The sequence below is a fragment of the Lycorma delicatula genome, chromosome 5 (assembly GCF_047948215.1).
Source record: "Lycorma delicatula isolate Av1 chromosome 5, ASM4794821v1, whole genome shotgun sequence".
Taxonomy (NCBI): domain Eukaryota; kingdom Metazoa; phylum Arthropoda; class Insecta; order Hemiptera; family Fulgoridae; genus Lycorma; species Lycorma delicatula.
Window position 1 is genome coordinate 105,403,924 of NC_134459.1, and position 14,382 is coordinate 105,418,305.

General features: G+C 31.4%; 1 protein-coding gene across 1 annotated transcript in view; it reads right to left on the reverse strand.

The window, feature by feature from the left end:
* Nucleotides 1-14,382, reverse strand: part of Sb (serine proteinase stubble) — a 443,865-nt gene that overhangs the window by 27,085 nt on the left and 402,398 nt on the right. The window contains exon 3 of the mRNA XM_075365332.1: nt 9,627-10,011. Within this exon, the coding sequence (XP_075221447.1) occupies nt 9,627-10,011 (385 nt within the window). The remainder of the gene's footprint in view (nt 1-9,626; nt 10,012-14,382) is intronic.

Genomic DNA, 14,382 nt, shown 5'->3' on the forward strand with positions numbered 1-14,382 from the left:
CTATGTATATGTCTACCAAGGCATTTATATCAGTGGATATCAGTGGCATCCCAACAAGGCCTGGCTTATTACTATGAGATGAGAAAAGTTAGAGGGCAAAAGATGACTCCCATTAAAGCCCATCAGGGCACTAAGAACGGGGGGGGGGGGGGGTGTTGGTGTGATGATCGGAAAGGCTTCTGCTATGGGGTTGGGATGTATCTGAAATAGTACAGTAGTTTCTGTTTTCTGTTTGTTTAGTTTAGAAGGTCTTCTTCCACTTTGTTTGGCATCTTCAACAAAACCCATTTCACAGAAGTTTTTGATAAGCATATAAACTGCACTGCACTGCAGGTCAGGAGTTTTTAAAAAACTTTGGTTCATTATATAAGTGAACATGTCACCTTTGTGAAATATATATTTAACAAAAAAAATCCATTTCTCAGTTGAGAATTGTGATGCTAATGTCTACATTTTAACATAAACACAACGTGGTGCAATTTTACAACATTTTTTTAATAATAATGGTAATAATAATTCTACAACTGATAGTATTATTTTCTGATTAACCCCATCTCCAAGCCTCACTGACAGTATTACCAATCTGTAAAATGAAGTTTTCAGTAACTTTCTAAATGTATAGAACAATAATAATAAAATATTATTAAAAGAGAATACTACTTCATAGAACTACTTCAGAGGATAAAACAGGATTTTAGGAGAAACTGTGGAATCTGTAAGCATGTTTTCCAAGTGGATGTTAAATAACAGTATACCCTCAATTTAATTTGGGCTCTCATGTTCTTCTGAGTGTCAATATATGATCTCCCAAAAACCTTAAAATATTAAAATATTAAGTTATGTCAAAATAATTTTTAAGCAACATATTATGTGTAAGTTATTGTAATTTGAAAATTGTACTAAACAAACAGAAGCTATACTGTACATTTCAGATGATATGTGACAAAGTCCTCAAAATCAACATATAAGCTAACAAAGCAATATGAAATCATTATTGCTATGCCACAGAAATCAGTTAGAAAATATTTGAAGTTTTCCATGCAAAATAATGTCTACACTAGAACTTAAACAACGTGACCCTGCCAAGAGATTCCATTACTGTGAATGGCTTACGAATTTCATAAAAGATAATTTTGAAGATATTGTTGAAGTCATTTTTTTTTCAGATGATGCTTCATTTCATCTGTCAAAGTATATTAATTCCCAGAACAAAATAAAATATTTTTAGGAGAACAATTTTTGTATTTTTGCAATTTTTTTATATTGCTTTTATTACTAATGATACAAAACATTTTCTTGATATGATTGGTATTGTATTCTTGATATGATTGGTATTGTATACTAGTTTTAATGTTGTAACAATAATGAAATTAGTGAAGATAATGTGAATGGTTTTTTAATTATAATGGATTATAAATTCTTATCAGAAAATAAGATCAGAAAAACATATGTTTTTTTGGTATAACTTATTTGGTGTTATATTTTTAAGCATGTAATTTGACTATTAAATAAATATAAAAATTTATTTATATTTCATGAATAGATTTATAAAAACAAATATTCTCCAAGTCATTAGCTGCAAGTAGGGAGTGACAGTGCCTAAGTTGTTACTAAGGGTACTGCCTTCGAGGAGGACAGAACCCAAATTTACCTCAAAGCCGTTATGTTATTTGTTTGTTAACTAATATATTCCTTACAATAAAGCTGGTATATGCCTAAAGCATAAAGAAAATGAATACAACTGGCAATAGATGTAAAACATCTTTGAGCAGAGTACCCTTATTACATAATATAAAGGGCAGCTTAAAGAATAGTATCTGTTATCCTCTATCAGTGTGGATGCTTTGGATTAATTAGTGAGGTTCTGTTAAGTGAGATATTAGGCATAAGTAAACACAGTAAAATGTAACTTGAATTATTTTGGTTTGTTAATGTTATGATACTGAGTAATATATAATGAGAAGAACAGAGAAGAGAAGAGTGCTGGAAGGCCTAATCTGGTGAGGCAATTTCTAATGTAACATGTTTTAGGTAACCATTTCTGTTAAATCTGGCAATCCTTCCACAAAAATACATTTTATACATCATTATGAAGTTTGAAATGAGCAAAGCTATGTGATAATAACAACCTTTTTAAGCCTATGTCTTTCTATTCCTCAATAAGCTGGCAAGCACTAAGCAGGAAATGAACTTATGGCATTGTAAACAGTAGTAAAAGCCTTCTGTATCGCATTCAGTATAAATGAAGAATAAAATCAAGCATAACAGTAATAATAAAACAAAATCCCAGCCTCCGTGAGTGATGAGTTATCAAAAGTAAAGTAATTATTAATTAATGTATGTGATTTGGTCTTGAGATCTTGTGGAGTGCAGTTGTGTTTCACTTAGCTCTATAGTTGTGGTTTTTATTTATATATTTGGTTTTTGTTGGTGTTTGTTAGATGTTTACTAGTTGCTTCAGTTAGTTTTATTTGTTTGTTATTTGTTCAGTTTTACTGAATTTTTTTAGTAGTAACCCACCGTTGCTACGGAGTGTTTATGCCGCTGATGCTATGCATCAGTTTATATATTACTCTCTATTTATTTACAAAGTTTTAAAACATTGTTTGTGGTATTGCTACAGTTATTTATTCCTGTTTCTTTCAATTTTGGAGACTTTTATTTTTTCTGTACTTGTTCAATATCGGAAACTTTATTTTGTGGATTATATTATGTTAACCTAGTTGACTTGTTCACAAGCTCAGCTAGGTTTGTTTATGTTCTGACTTTGTTTTTTTGTGCATTTATTGAGTATGTCTGGTAGGTTTCAGGTGTGGCCTTGCCCATGGGCGATGAATTTCTCTTCTCACTCGGAGATGGATGACTCATAGGAGAGGAAGCTGGTTCGAGGATCCAGAGGAACATTTTCTTAGGAAAGTATGAGTGACCAATCTGTGACTTTAGATGCAGAGTCGAGCCGATTACTAGAGACTTTCCATATGAAGGTTAAGAGGAGAGAGGACAAACATATGGTGCAGATGCTTCGGTGGCAGTGTCTGTTGGCTACCTTCTCACTGACAGATAGTGATGATGTTAGCAATCTTGGGAGTGATTTCCCTGATATATTGAGACCTGGTTTGATCCCGGTGTCGACCCCCTTGGCAGGTCAAAGTGGATAGGGGTGAGGAACAACCACCAGTCAAGTCAATGGCCAAGCGACAGCTGCAGCTTTCTCCCCCAGCTGCAAGGAATGAAAAGAAGAGCAGGGCAGATAGCCTGAACTCATTAGCCTCATTCGACAGAGTTGTAGGGGGTAAGTCTGATAGGAAGAAATGTGAGCCCAGGACATGTGTGATGTGGTAGAGATGGAAGATGTAGCACCTCTACTGGACCATAGGGGTGAGTTTCTTGTTACCATGAAGGAATTGGCTGAGTGAGTCCGGATCTTGGGCCTACTTGTTGATGCGAATGTAACCACCAAGGTGGAAATTAAACATTCCACCTTGATATTTGAGTGCTTCCATGAGGTGAGTTGACAGTCTTCGAGATGTCTGGACGCCTGTTCCTATGATTGGGGTACATTGGTTGGAGGGGGTGGCAACGCAAACGCTCATTATGTTTACCCGAGATGGTGTTAGTGGGGCCGAAACTAAGTCAGGGTTGACAGGGCTACCAAAACCGTCAGGCGAATACGCGATGAGGAATTAATAAAAAAAAACTAGAAGAGGGATCATCGATGATGAGATCCCTAGATTGGTGTGGAGAAAGCTTTCAGGATGGTAAGAAAGGTGGATGGCCCCTTCCCTGACAAAGACGAGGGAAATGTATATTGGTTCATCATATGCACGTTCCCGCCCCTGGATACAGGAATAAAATTTATAGATTGGCCCCTGGCGTCAGGAGGTTAGCTGACCAAAACAATCTAAGGAGTGGCCAACTCTTAATTGATGATCACGGTGCCAAAAGTGTCTTTGATGAAGATTAATTTAAGTTTGGGGCATTACGTACACAATAGTAATAGACTCTAACGAAGAGGAAGAAATGATATCGAGTATTTTTAAATGTATTCGCAAGCTTAGTGACATGGGTATCGACGCGCCTTATGTGTTACCTGATCGTAAAACTGGTACAATTCGAAGACGATTACTCGATTGCGAAGGTAGGAAAGTAAGTAACGAAAGGCTACTCCACCTGGAGGAATCCACTTTGGAACAGAAAGAGAAAAGGTAAGAACCGTCGCGCACTGTTTCGATCAAAGCAGAAGGACGCTGCTTTGCCGAACTCTTCAAAAACGTGAAAGTAAAAGGTAAAAGTGTAACTTAAGTGCTTAGAGTGAGAAACTGCTCTGAGTCTGCCGCGTCAGTGGTCGCAGGTGCAGACTGTGTCACTGGAGAGTTAAGGGTAATCTCACTTCGGCCGGCGATAGAGACACTCAGAATGCCAGCGTGTCGGTCTCTGGATTCGTGGCTCGAAAGTTAAGCTCAATAAGAAGGATCCAAATTGGCTGGTTGAACTGACGTATACTCAAAAGAGAAGATAAGTTATGATGTTATAAATGTGGTGATGGTGGTCATGTTGCGATGAACTGTAGGGGTCCAGACCGCACCAAATTATGTTTCCAATGCAACGGCGAGAGCCAGAAGAGAGGTGAGTGTCCCCGACGGGTCAAAGTCACAGCAGACAAGACGAAACCACGAGATGGAGGTAATGGTCGTAAATGTCGAGGAGACGGCACGTCTCAGTAATTCGTTTATTGCATTTTAATGCAAATCAGAGCAGGCTGGTGACGGATATTGGTGGGCGACCAGATTCTGGGGGTGGGGGTGTTCCTTGGAGTCGTCGTCATCAGTCAATGGCCCCCTGAGGACGTCATCACCGTTGTTCTGTGTCGGCGTTAGGTGTGCCCGGATGGTTGCACGAGGGCTGTGTACATGCCTCACGAATTAGGTCCGGCCCCTGTGCAACTTGAGGGGGAGGATTTTTAGCGGGTGTAAGCCCCGCAGTAGCCGTCCAGAACGGGCCTGGCGAAGGCTGGTAGAGCTTTTTTCTGTCCCCGCGGAAAAAAAAAGTATGTATTATAAAAAAAATTTGCAGCAATCAAGAAATACCTAATATGGTTTATCAAACGTTGATTTTTATGTTACGATGATAATCATTAACGAGTAAACTGATAGAATAATGTTGCAAATGTAACATAATAGATATCTTTAAAATACATTAATTGTTTGGATATAAGAACTTATATAGATTACTACTTTTAGGGTTGGTCAAATTTTTTACAAAACAATCTTACAAGAAAAGTTAACTATCTTTTAAACTGATTCTTTATTACTATAATATTTTATTTTAAACAGAAGTTTTTGCATTTATCGTTTCTCCAATATGATAATATTTTTCAACCTAATTTTAATTATGTTGTTCATTTTAATGAATATTAATCTCATTACTGGTATTATAATATATAAAAATTAAATTATTTTTCAAGAAACAGATGTTATATTGATAAATAATTTTATAACGTGTAATTTTTACTAAATCATGTAGTATAAAAACTTGTTTACATGATTTCATTACTTCCAATTCAGTGTTGATAACAGCCTTTTTCATACTTTCAAAAACTCTTTATAAATCGTAACATGATGATTTAATCTTTAAATGTAATTTTGTATCTTATAATATTATAAGATATTTAATATCATCCAAGTTATAACCTGTAATAAGAATCTGATTCTTCATTTCTTATATACAGTTTTTTAATTATATTTGAAAATAAATAAAATTGTTTCACTTTCCATTTTTACTTCCGTGTATGAAGTAAAGGAAGTAATGTGATGCGAAAAATTTCGTTTTTCAAATATCAACAGACATATCCATTTTGACCATCCCTGAATCCATTTTGACTAGTTTTGGCGTGACGTCTGTACGTACGTAAGTATGTACGTATGTATCTTGCATAACTCAAAAACGATTAGCCGTAGGATGTTGAAATTTTGGATTTAGGACTGTTGTAACATGTAGTTTTGCACCTTCCCTTTTGATTGCAATCGACTGCACCAAAAGCGTTCAAAAAAGTCCACAATCCAAAAAAAAAAATGGAATTTTTGAATTTTTCTTAACTGCAGTAATAAGCCCTAATTGAGTGCTTTTCAACGATGTATCATAAGTGGTACTTATTTTCATTGGTTCCAGAGTTACAGTCAAATAAAACTTTAATTAATGAAATACGAGTATTTGGATCTTACAAGAGGGAAGGCACATCGGTTGGAATCCGACTTCATCCCCCTTTTTTTAACTTTTTTTTTAAATTTAAATATATTGATTTAATTAAAATATATATTTATTTAATTTAAATAAAACCGATAGACAAAAAAAAAAATAAATAAATAATTTTTCTCTAAGTGTGATACCATTTCTGAATTGCTTTTTTGGGTACATTAAAGATCTGTAAATATAATTTTTGTATCACCCTTAGTTTTAAATAAATTACGCTTCAAAAAAAAAAAAGAAAAACTAAAGGAAAATATAATTAAAATCTGTAAAATTTATAATTTTGCATTGCCATACTTATGTTAGAATGATTTCGCTGATGCTTTTCTTTTATAAATTGCTTCAGGCACATCCCGAATTAATGTTCAACAGTAATCGGTTAGCGTTTCCCTTTATAGCATTTCCATCACCGAAATATCTTGGTGGAAACGTTCTCCGTGTTCGTCACTTACGTCTCCGAGATTGTCCGGGAAAAAATCTAGATGTGAGTGGAGGAAATGTATTTTCAAAGACATATTATATCCCGTAGCTCTGTATGAAGTAAGAAGTTGATTAACAATATCGTGGTAATTGTCGTATTTTTGTTTGCCGAGAACATTTTTGCAGGCGTCTTTAAATGAAGCCCAAGTTACACTTTCTGTATCATTTAAATTGAGTTAAATACATCATCTTTTACCAACTCTCTTATTTGAGGACCAACAAATATTCCTTCTTTAACTTTTCCTTCACTTACATTCGGAAATTTCTGCCTGATGTACAAAAATCCGGGACTATCCTTCTTCATTGCTTTTACAAAATTTTTCATTAGTCCTAGCTTGGTATGGAGAGGTGGTAAAAATATTTTTTCAAAACTTAGTTCAACTAAGGGCTCATGTACTATATTTTTCCCATTTGGAGTTAAGTTGTCTTGTTTCTTCCACTCTTTGGTAACATAATGCTTATCCCTAGCTTGGCTGTCCCATTCGCAATGAAAACACATGTACTTAGTATAGCCTAACAAAATAGCTATAACTTTCAAATCACCATTATGTTCTAGCTATGTTATTTATAATTTATTTTTTCAAGAAGAACGTCTTTCATCGCATCGTATATCTCTTTCAAATTAATACCATAAGCGATTGGTATTGAAGAATATTTGTTACCATTGTGTAGTAGAACCACTTTTGAACTACACTTGGATGAATCTATGAAAATGCGCCAGTCTTCAGGTTTATGAACTTGTCCTAAGTGGAACATAAGCTCATTGATATTTGTGCAATAAACCGAATTATTTTCATCAATAAAGTACTGAGAAAGTTCTTTTTGTAGGCTTAGAAAGCCCAAAATTTTTATATTTTTTTGAAGTAAATTCCAATCTTGCAGTCTTGATCCTAATAGTTCAGCTTGATTTTATGATAAATTAAATCTCTAACCAAGTCATTTAATTCACCTTGTGATATAAGATGTGGCTTATTGGAAGATAATTCAAAATCAAAATTATTATTGTCCGATTCTTCATCGCTGCTTTCGAAACATACATTTACAGAAGGTGGCTCAGGAACTGGAATAATTTCACTGTGAGGTACAGGCCTGATTGCATATTGGAATGAAGGATATTCTACAGTATGTTTAGATTTTTTAGAAATTCCAGACCCACTTGTTAAACAAAAGTAACAATTGGTTACACGATCCTTTGGTTCATGCCAAATCACAGGTACACCAAATGGCCTTCCGTGTACCTTTCAGCCATACACAGAACAATTAGTGCATACTATATGAGGAGCCAACATCTTATCCTGATCACCAATTTTACATGAAAGTAAAAATGATATGCTTTTTTAATTAAAGGTGAAATGTTTTTTCTATTTGATTTTATGATAAACTCACTATATTCATAACAACAGGCATCCACATCATTCACACAATTTCAAGAAATTATGAGACTACACTGTTAACAAACTTAAATCAGCAATAAGAATGAACAAAATTAATTCATTCCTAAATCCAGTGCTTAATACAAACAATACAGCTGTGTTTTCAGCTACATGTTTTGACCTGCACAGTCATGATTAATCTTGTCTCTTCAGTATCAGATATGATGTCACAGTATGTAACTATGATATAATTTAATTCTTTGTCTAGTATTGTTTATTTATAGCTTACAAATTATGTTAACAAAGTTAAACAATAAAAAATGAGCTAACAAAATAAAATATAGGAGCTTAAAATGCTAACTGTTGTTGAAAAATAAAAAAATCCTTTAATTAAAATTAAAAAATTTAAAAAAATGATGGATGATAGAAAGATTCTGAGTTCATATTTGTTTTCAGCATCAAAAAACAGATTAAAATCATGTATCGTATGTTAGGAAACAAAAATTATGTTTATCAGTATAATTATTAACCTCCCATTGTAAAAACATTTTTACAATAAATAAAAAAATGAGAAAAATATCATTAATGAAATAAAATTTTATATACATTTCATTTAAAAAAAAATTTCTATCTGTAATTTAATAGGCGTACAAGGAAGTCATATGGTGTACACATCAGATTTTTTTTACTTTTTAAGAACCCTTTTTGTATCTTCATTTGGCTCTTATAAGCTATGGCATTAGGTTTTTTGGAAAGTGGTGTAGCTGTTGGGAATAGCTACTTCCAGCACAGCAGAAGAAGGATCCAATCAATTATTCCAGAGACTCTTTTATTGAATACAGTTAATTAACTTTTGTTTTCAAGTTATCATTAATTTTTTGTCATAAATAACAGAATTTTTAGTGCTGGGTAGTTTTATTCATAGGAATATTAAAAATCTTTTTCTTTTGTGCGTAGTATTTCATGTTATACCATTCAAGTATTAAGTATTAATATGAGTATATGACAGATAGCAATAAGTTCAGCACTTACCATGAAAAATGGAAGATTTATTATCTCAGCTTTGTTTTTGGATTCTAATTAACAACACTTTAAAAATACTGCAAGAATTGTTTAGGAAGTTTTAGTTAATTCCATCCTCTGATGAGAACAGAGTTAAGATATATACATAATGGTTTTTTCCGCAAATGATAATTAAGGGAGAACATAGTTCATTATAAAATATTTTTATAAAATTGTCACAGTTTATATGGAAACTGTGACATGATTACCATTCATGGGTCAATATGTTGTTCGGCTGCTAGCCTCCGCCACAACTTTGGATAGACATCCAGAAGAAATAACTGCTGTTTTTGTTTTCTGTTTAAAGGTTTCAAGACTTTGTTATGGTAAATAGAAATGGGAAACTGTAATGGGCTTAGAAATACTGAAGTATAAACTATGCAAAGACTCTTCAAATTAGTCAATCAGTTTATGAAATTGTGATAAAAAAACAATCTCAAATCGCATTGAGAAAGATATATTTACCTTTCGGTTGATGAAGACAAAGAGGAAGAAGGTAATGACGAGTCTTGACTAGAAGTAGCATCGAGAGGACGAGTGCTTGTCGGCGAATTCGGCCTTAGCGGTCGTGATTGTGATTGTGATGGTGATTTATTTGGATTCTGAGGTTTTGGCCTCGGTGGTCTTGATGATGTAGCCTGTTGAGTGAAGAGAATAGCCGGTTCACCAGCAATTCCTGGTACTAGTGCCAATTCATTTTCAGTCAAATTGTGCGCACAACAACTTCCAAACATAAACGCATCTACACACATCCCCACGTGATGTCCATCTGTTTTTATACACTCCCAAACAAACATGCAAGTTCCCTCTAGGCCATTAACTGAACATGGTTTTGGATTTATTTGGTAGCCTGAAATAATAACAAAATATACAGATGAATAAAAATACTATTAGCATAGGAAGTGTTTGAAAAAAGAGTCAATAAAAATGTTTTAATATTGCATAAAATATAAAGAATTTTTTCATAACCAGAATTTTTTTCTTAGTTATTTTGTTCCACAACAAACGTTTTCGTTGTATAAGTTCTTACAATTACTTGAATTTCAATAATTGTATTGAAAATAAATATACCAATAAGTAATTTGAAGTTTTCTACTACCACCACGGATAACTTTAATTTATTTTGTTTCTATTTGTAACAGTTTTGATTAAGATTACTGATTATATGTCATAAATTAAAATACCTACAAAAATATTACAAAATTTTTCATTCCTAATCGATTAATAAATAATTCTGTAAATGTCACTCTAGCAGCAGAATGTAATTAAAGTTAATTTTATTTTTTACTTACTGCCTTTAATTACGATTTAATTTTATAGTTTTTAAATTACAATTATAACAATAGATATATATTTTACAATAAAGCATTTAACTAATTATAAAGTTGCTTTTTAAAACCGACAAAAAGTATTAGTTAAAATAATTAAAACTGTATAAAGCTGGAGTTCATAAAATAAAATGTGTTGAGCAAAACTGTAAACAATTTTACAAAGGATGACAAACAAAAAAAATTATTTCAAACTTATTTAAGCATATAAACATAATAAACAAAAATCTAATTATATTGATCACATCAAAGATATAGGCACATATATTTTTAAATGTAGAAAACAAGTCAATATTAGGAAATACACCAATAAATTTAAATACCTTGTAATTGAGAGAAAATATGAATAAAATTTGGTAATGAAACTATTGTTAATAAAAACTGAATGTGATGATTAGATTAGGGAAGTAGTGCATTTAATTTTAATTATTCAAATATATATTTAAAAATGCATAAAAATTATGTTACCAAAAACTGTAGTTTGCCAATATTTAATTTTTTTTCCTGCAAAACCTTTTTATAGGTATTATAGTTTACAAGTAATTTTGAGTTCAAATAAGAATTAGAGATTTTTTTATAAAAACATTAATAGAAAATTTCATATGTAAATAATTGCAATAAGTATTATGAAGATGTACCCCAGATAAAATTCATAAACTTTTAGCAATAAAAAAAAATGTTTAAAAAATTTTACTAAACTATTTTCAACTTAATAAATGTAAAAGGTAAAACTTTCTTTTTATTTGTATTATTATTAAAAAAACGGTTTTTGCAATTAACACATTCTTAAAAAATAATATTTCACCAAGTTACCTATATCACTACAGATTGGAAAGGTGTTGACAGAAACGTTCATTTTCATACTTTAAACAAATATACATGTTACTTTTTAATAACATAGTTAAAGTTTTAAACTAAAAATTTTGTTAAAAAATAATAAATTCAATTAGTCTGTTTTTAGACATTCTGCACAATGAAATCTACACAATCTGTAATGTGCCTTCTTATCTTGGGATCACAAATATTGAACTGTTTTTAAAGTGGTTGAATTAAAGATTAAAAGAAGTAATCTCCAATGATCTGGAACCTACTTTGATTGTTGTATAGAGTTCGTATCTGTATAAATTTATGTATGCATTCAGGTATTATATGTAATCTTCTTTTTTCATATATATATATATATATATATATATATATATATATATATATATATATATGAAATATATGTCAGGCTCATAACTAAAACCATTGTAGGCAATCTTTTATAGGACAAAAATTACTTTTCAAACTGGTGTAACAATTCTCAAAATAACAAGCCAGGTTTACTGAAGGAATTAAGGAGTAAAGTTGGTTCATAAACAATATATATTGTTGCATCTTTAACATATCAGGATCACCAAAATTAGATGTTCACCTTTATTAGTGGTAATATTTCACTCTGTTTACTACAGATGTTAGCTTTATAATGAAAATCATTACTTTCATAGAAATCAACTACCTCTTTTATCTCTTTTAGTGCCTCTTTTATCTTAGCTGCCTTATGTGCATTACATCCAAAAGAATACTGAGATAAATGTGACAAGGCACACATTAATGTACTATTAAGAAAATCAATTTTCACTTGGTAGAGAGTGACGAAGTGTATACAGAATGTCCCATGAAGAAACAGAGAAACTCTCAGGACATATTCTACTGGTGAAAATAATGAAATACGTTCATATAAAGAAAGATCTGAAAACACTTTCTATACCATTTCAGGATTGTTTACTATAAATTAAATAGCATTTAAATGAGAAACTCTTCTTTAATATTAACTTTTTGTTGGTATACTATGGTTTTCATATGGCTTGAAAAGAAGTAATCTAGTGTTGTTAAGTCAGGTGATTGTGGTGGCCAATTGATTGGTTCATCACGTCCAATCCATTTTAAGAAATTAGCAATCAAGTGATTTCTTGCTACTAAATAAAAATGTGGCATTGCACCACTGAGCTGGAAAATCATTTGTAGTCTATTTTGTGAAGGTAAATCCTCAAAAAATATCAAGAAATGAACATATGCATCTCCCTTAAGGTTTTAATTGACAACAAATGGTCCCAGAATTTTGTCATAAATTATTCCACACCAAACATTAATGTGAAATCTAGTTTCCACAGTATCATGTGGATTGTCTTCCCTCCATAAATGATTACTTTTAGAATTGAAGATTCCGTTTCTCATAAAAGTTTCAACAGTAAATAAAATTTAATTTATCTTATCAGCCTTGTCTAGAAGCCAATGACACAAATTTAACCACTGGAGGTAATATGTTGGCTGCAAATTTTGAACCTTCTGCAGGCGGAAAGGATAAAGATTTTCTTTCCGCCACACTTTGTTTTTTGATAAACCAGTGTGACGTGAAATCGCCTTGTACTAGTGCCTGGGCTACGTGAATATGTTGAATTACATGATGATTTACTTAGCATACAATAGAAAACTAATACGTTGAAAATGACCCTTTCAATCGTAAATGCTGATACAACGAAGAATGTTTGGAAAAAATGCTTTAAAAATATTACTTATTAGATACAGAAATAATAATACGATTTTTTTTGTCTATTTTTAGTCTGTTTTGTTACAATAAAAAACCTATTTTTAAAAGTTTTTATTTATTTTTTATTTACTGTAATTTTCTCAGAATTAAATTCTCTAAAAGTTTTAATACCAAATCTTTAGCATTTATTAAAGATATTATTTGTACTACAAACCTAACAAAAAAATTGTTTTTCGATACCGAATTTTGTGTTTTATGTCATATTTTAAAAACTACTTGAGTACAGTTCTGGTACCTGTTTTATTCATTTCCCAGCTCAAATTACATAAGAAACCACCAACTTTACCTTCTTAATTTGGGTCCCAAAAATTACAATAAGGCTTCTTTTTATTAGAAGAGCAGAAATCCGGGCGAAACCTTTCGCTAGCTGTAACTTGAAAACTAAGCGTTTCCAGATCTATGTTTATATGAACGTTTTCGTTATTTTAAACAGTATAACATGTCCTGAAAGTTTCTTTTATTCTTCGTGTGACACTCTGGATATATATTCTCAATTCTCATTATTTTTCAGTCATACCATATTTTTTTTTATGAGTGCTATCTTATTTATTAAAGCATTATGGATTTTCGAAAATATATTAAATATTACAAAACCATAGAGACTTTTTAATTTAATGAACTATTTATTATTCGACAGACTAAAAGGACATATTTGTTTGACAAATTAATCAGGGTAATATTATGTAAAAAAAGGTATAAAAATGACTATAGATAGCTTGTAGACTGAATATAAAGAATGTTTTTCATGAACTAACACGCTACGATTTTAATTTTCTAAGCAGTAAGCAATTTAAAATCTGCGCACTATTAATAAATAGTAACACTGAAGATAAGCAATAACACTGAGGGTACAACACAGTAATTCGATACGCTAATTTATAACAGAAATACGCTTATTTAAAAAAAAAAAAATACAGCTAAACTCAAAACCAGTCATAACAAATAAAAACAAATTAACGATTAGCATATCTTATAAAAATAATTTTTGTTACACTTCACAAAGCTGAAAAAATACATTTTTTTTTGTTTCTGTTTTATTTTAGACAGTTTTGTTATATTAGATATCGAAAGAATAAAATAAGCAACTTTATATACTAACTTAACATTTAAAAAACCTCTTTGCTAAGAATATTTCATTTAATAATAAGATTAATATTATCATCAATTTTTAATTTAGTCAGGTTTATCTTATTCTTAAATTAAATTTTATTGTTTTGTGAAAAAATATAATAGAGGCATTGATGAAAAACATTATTAACCATTTTCGTAATTGATGACTCCAAGAACTGTACCATATTATATT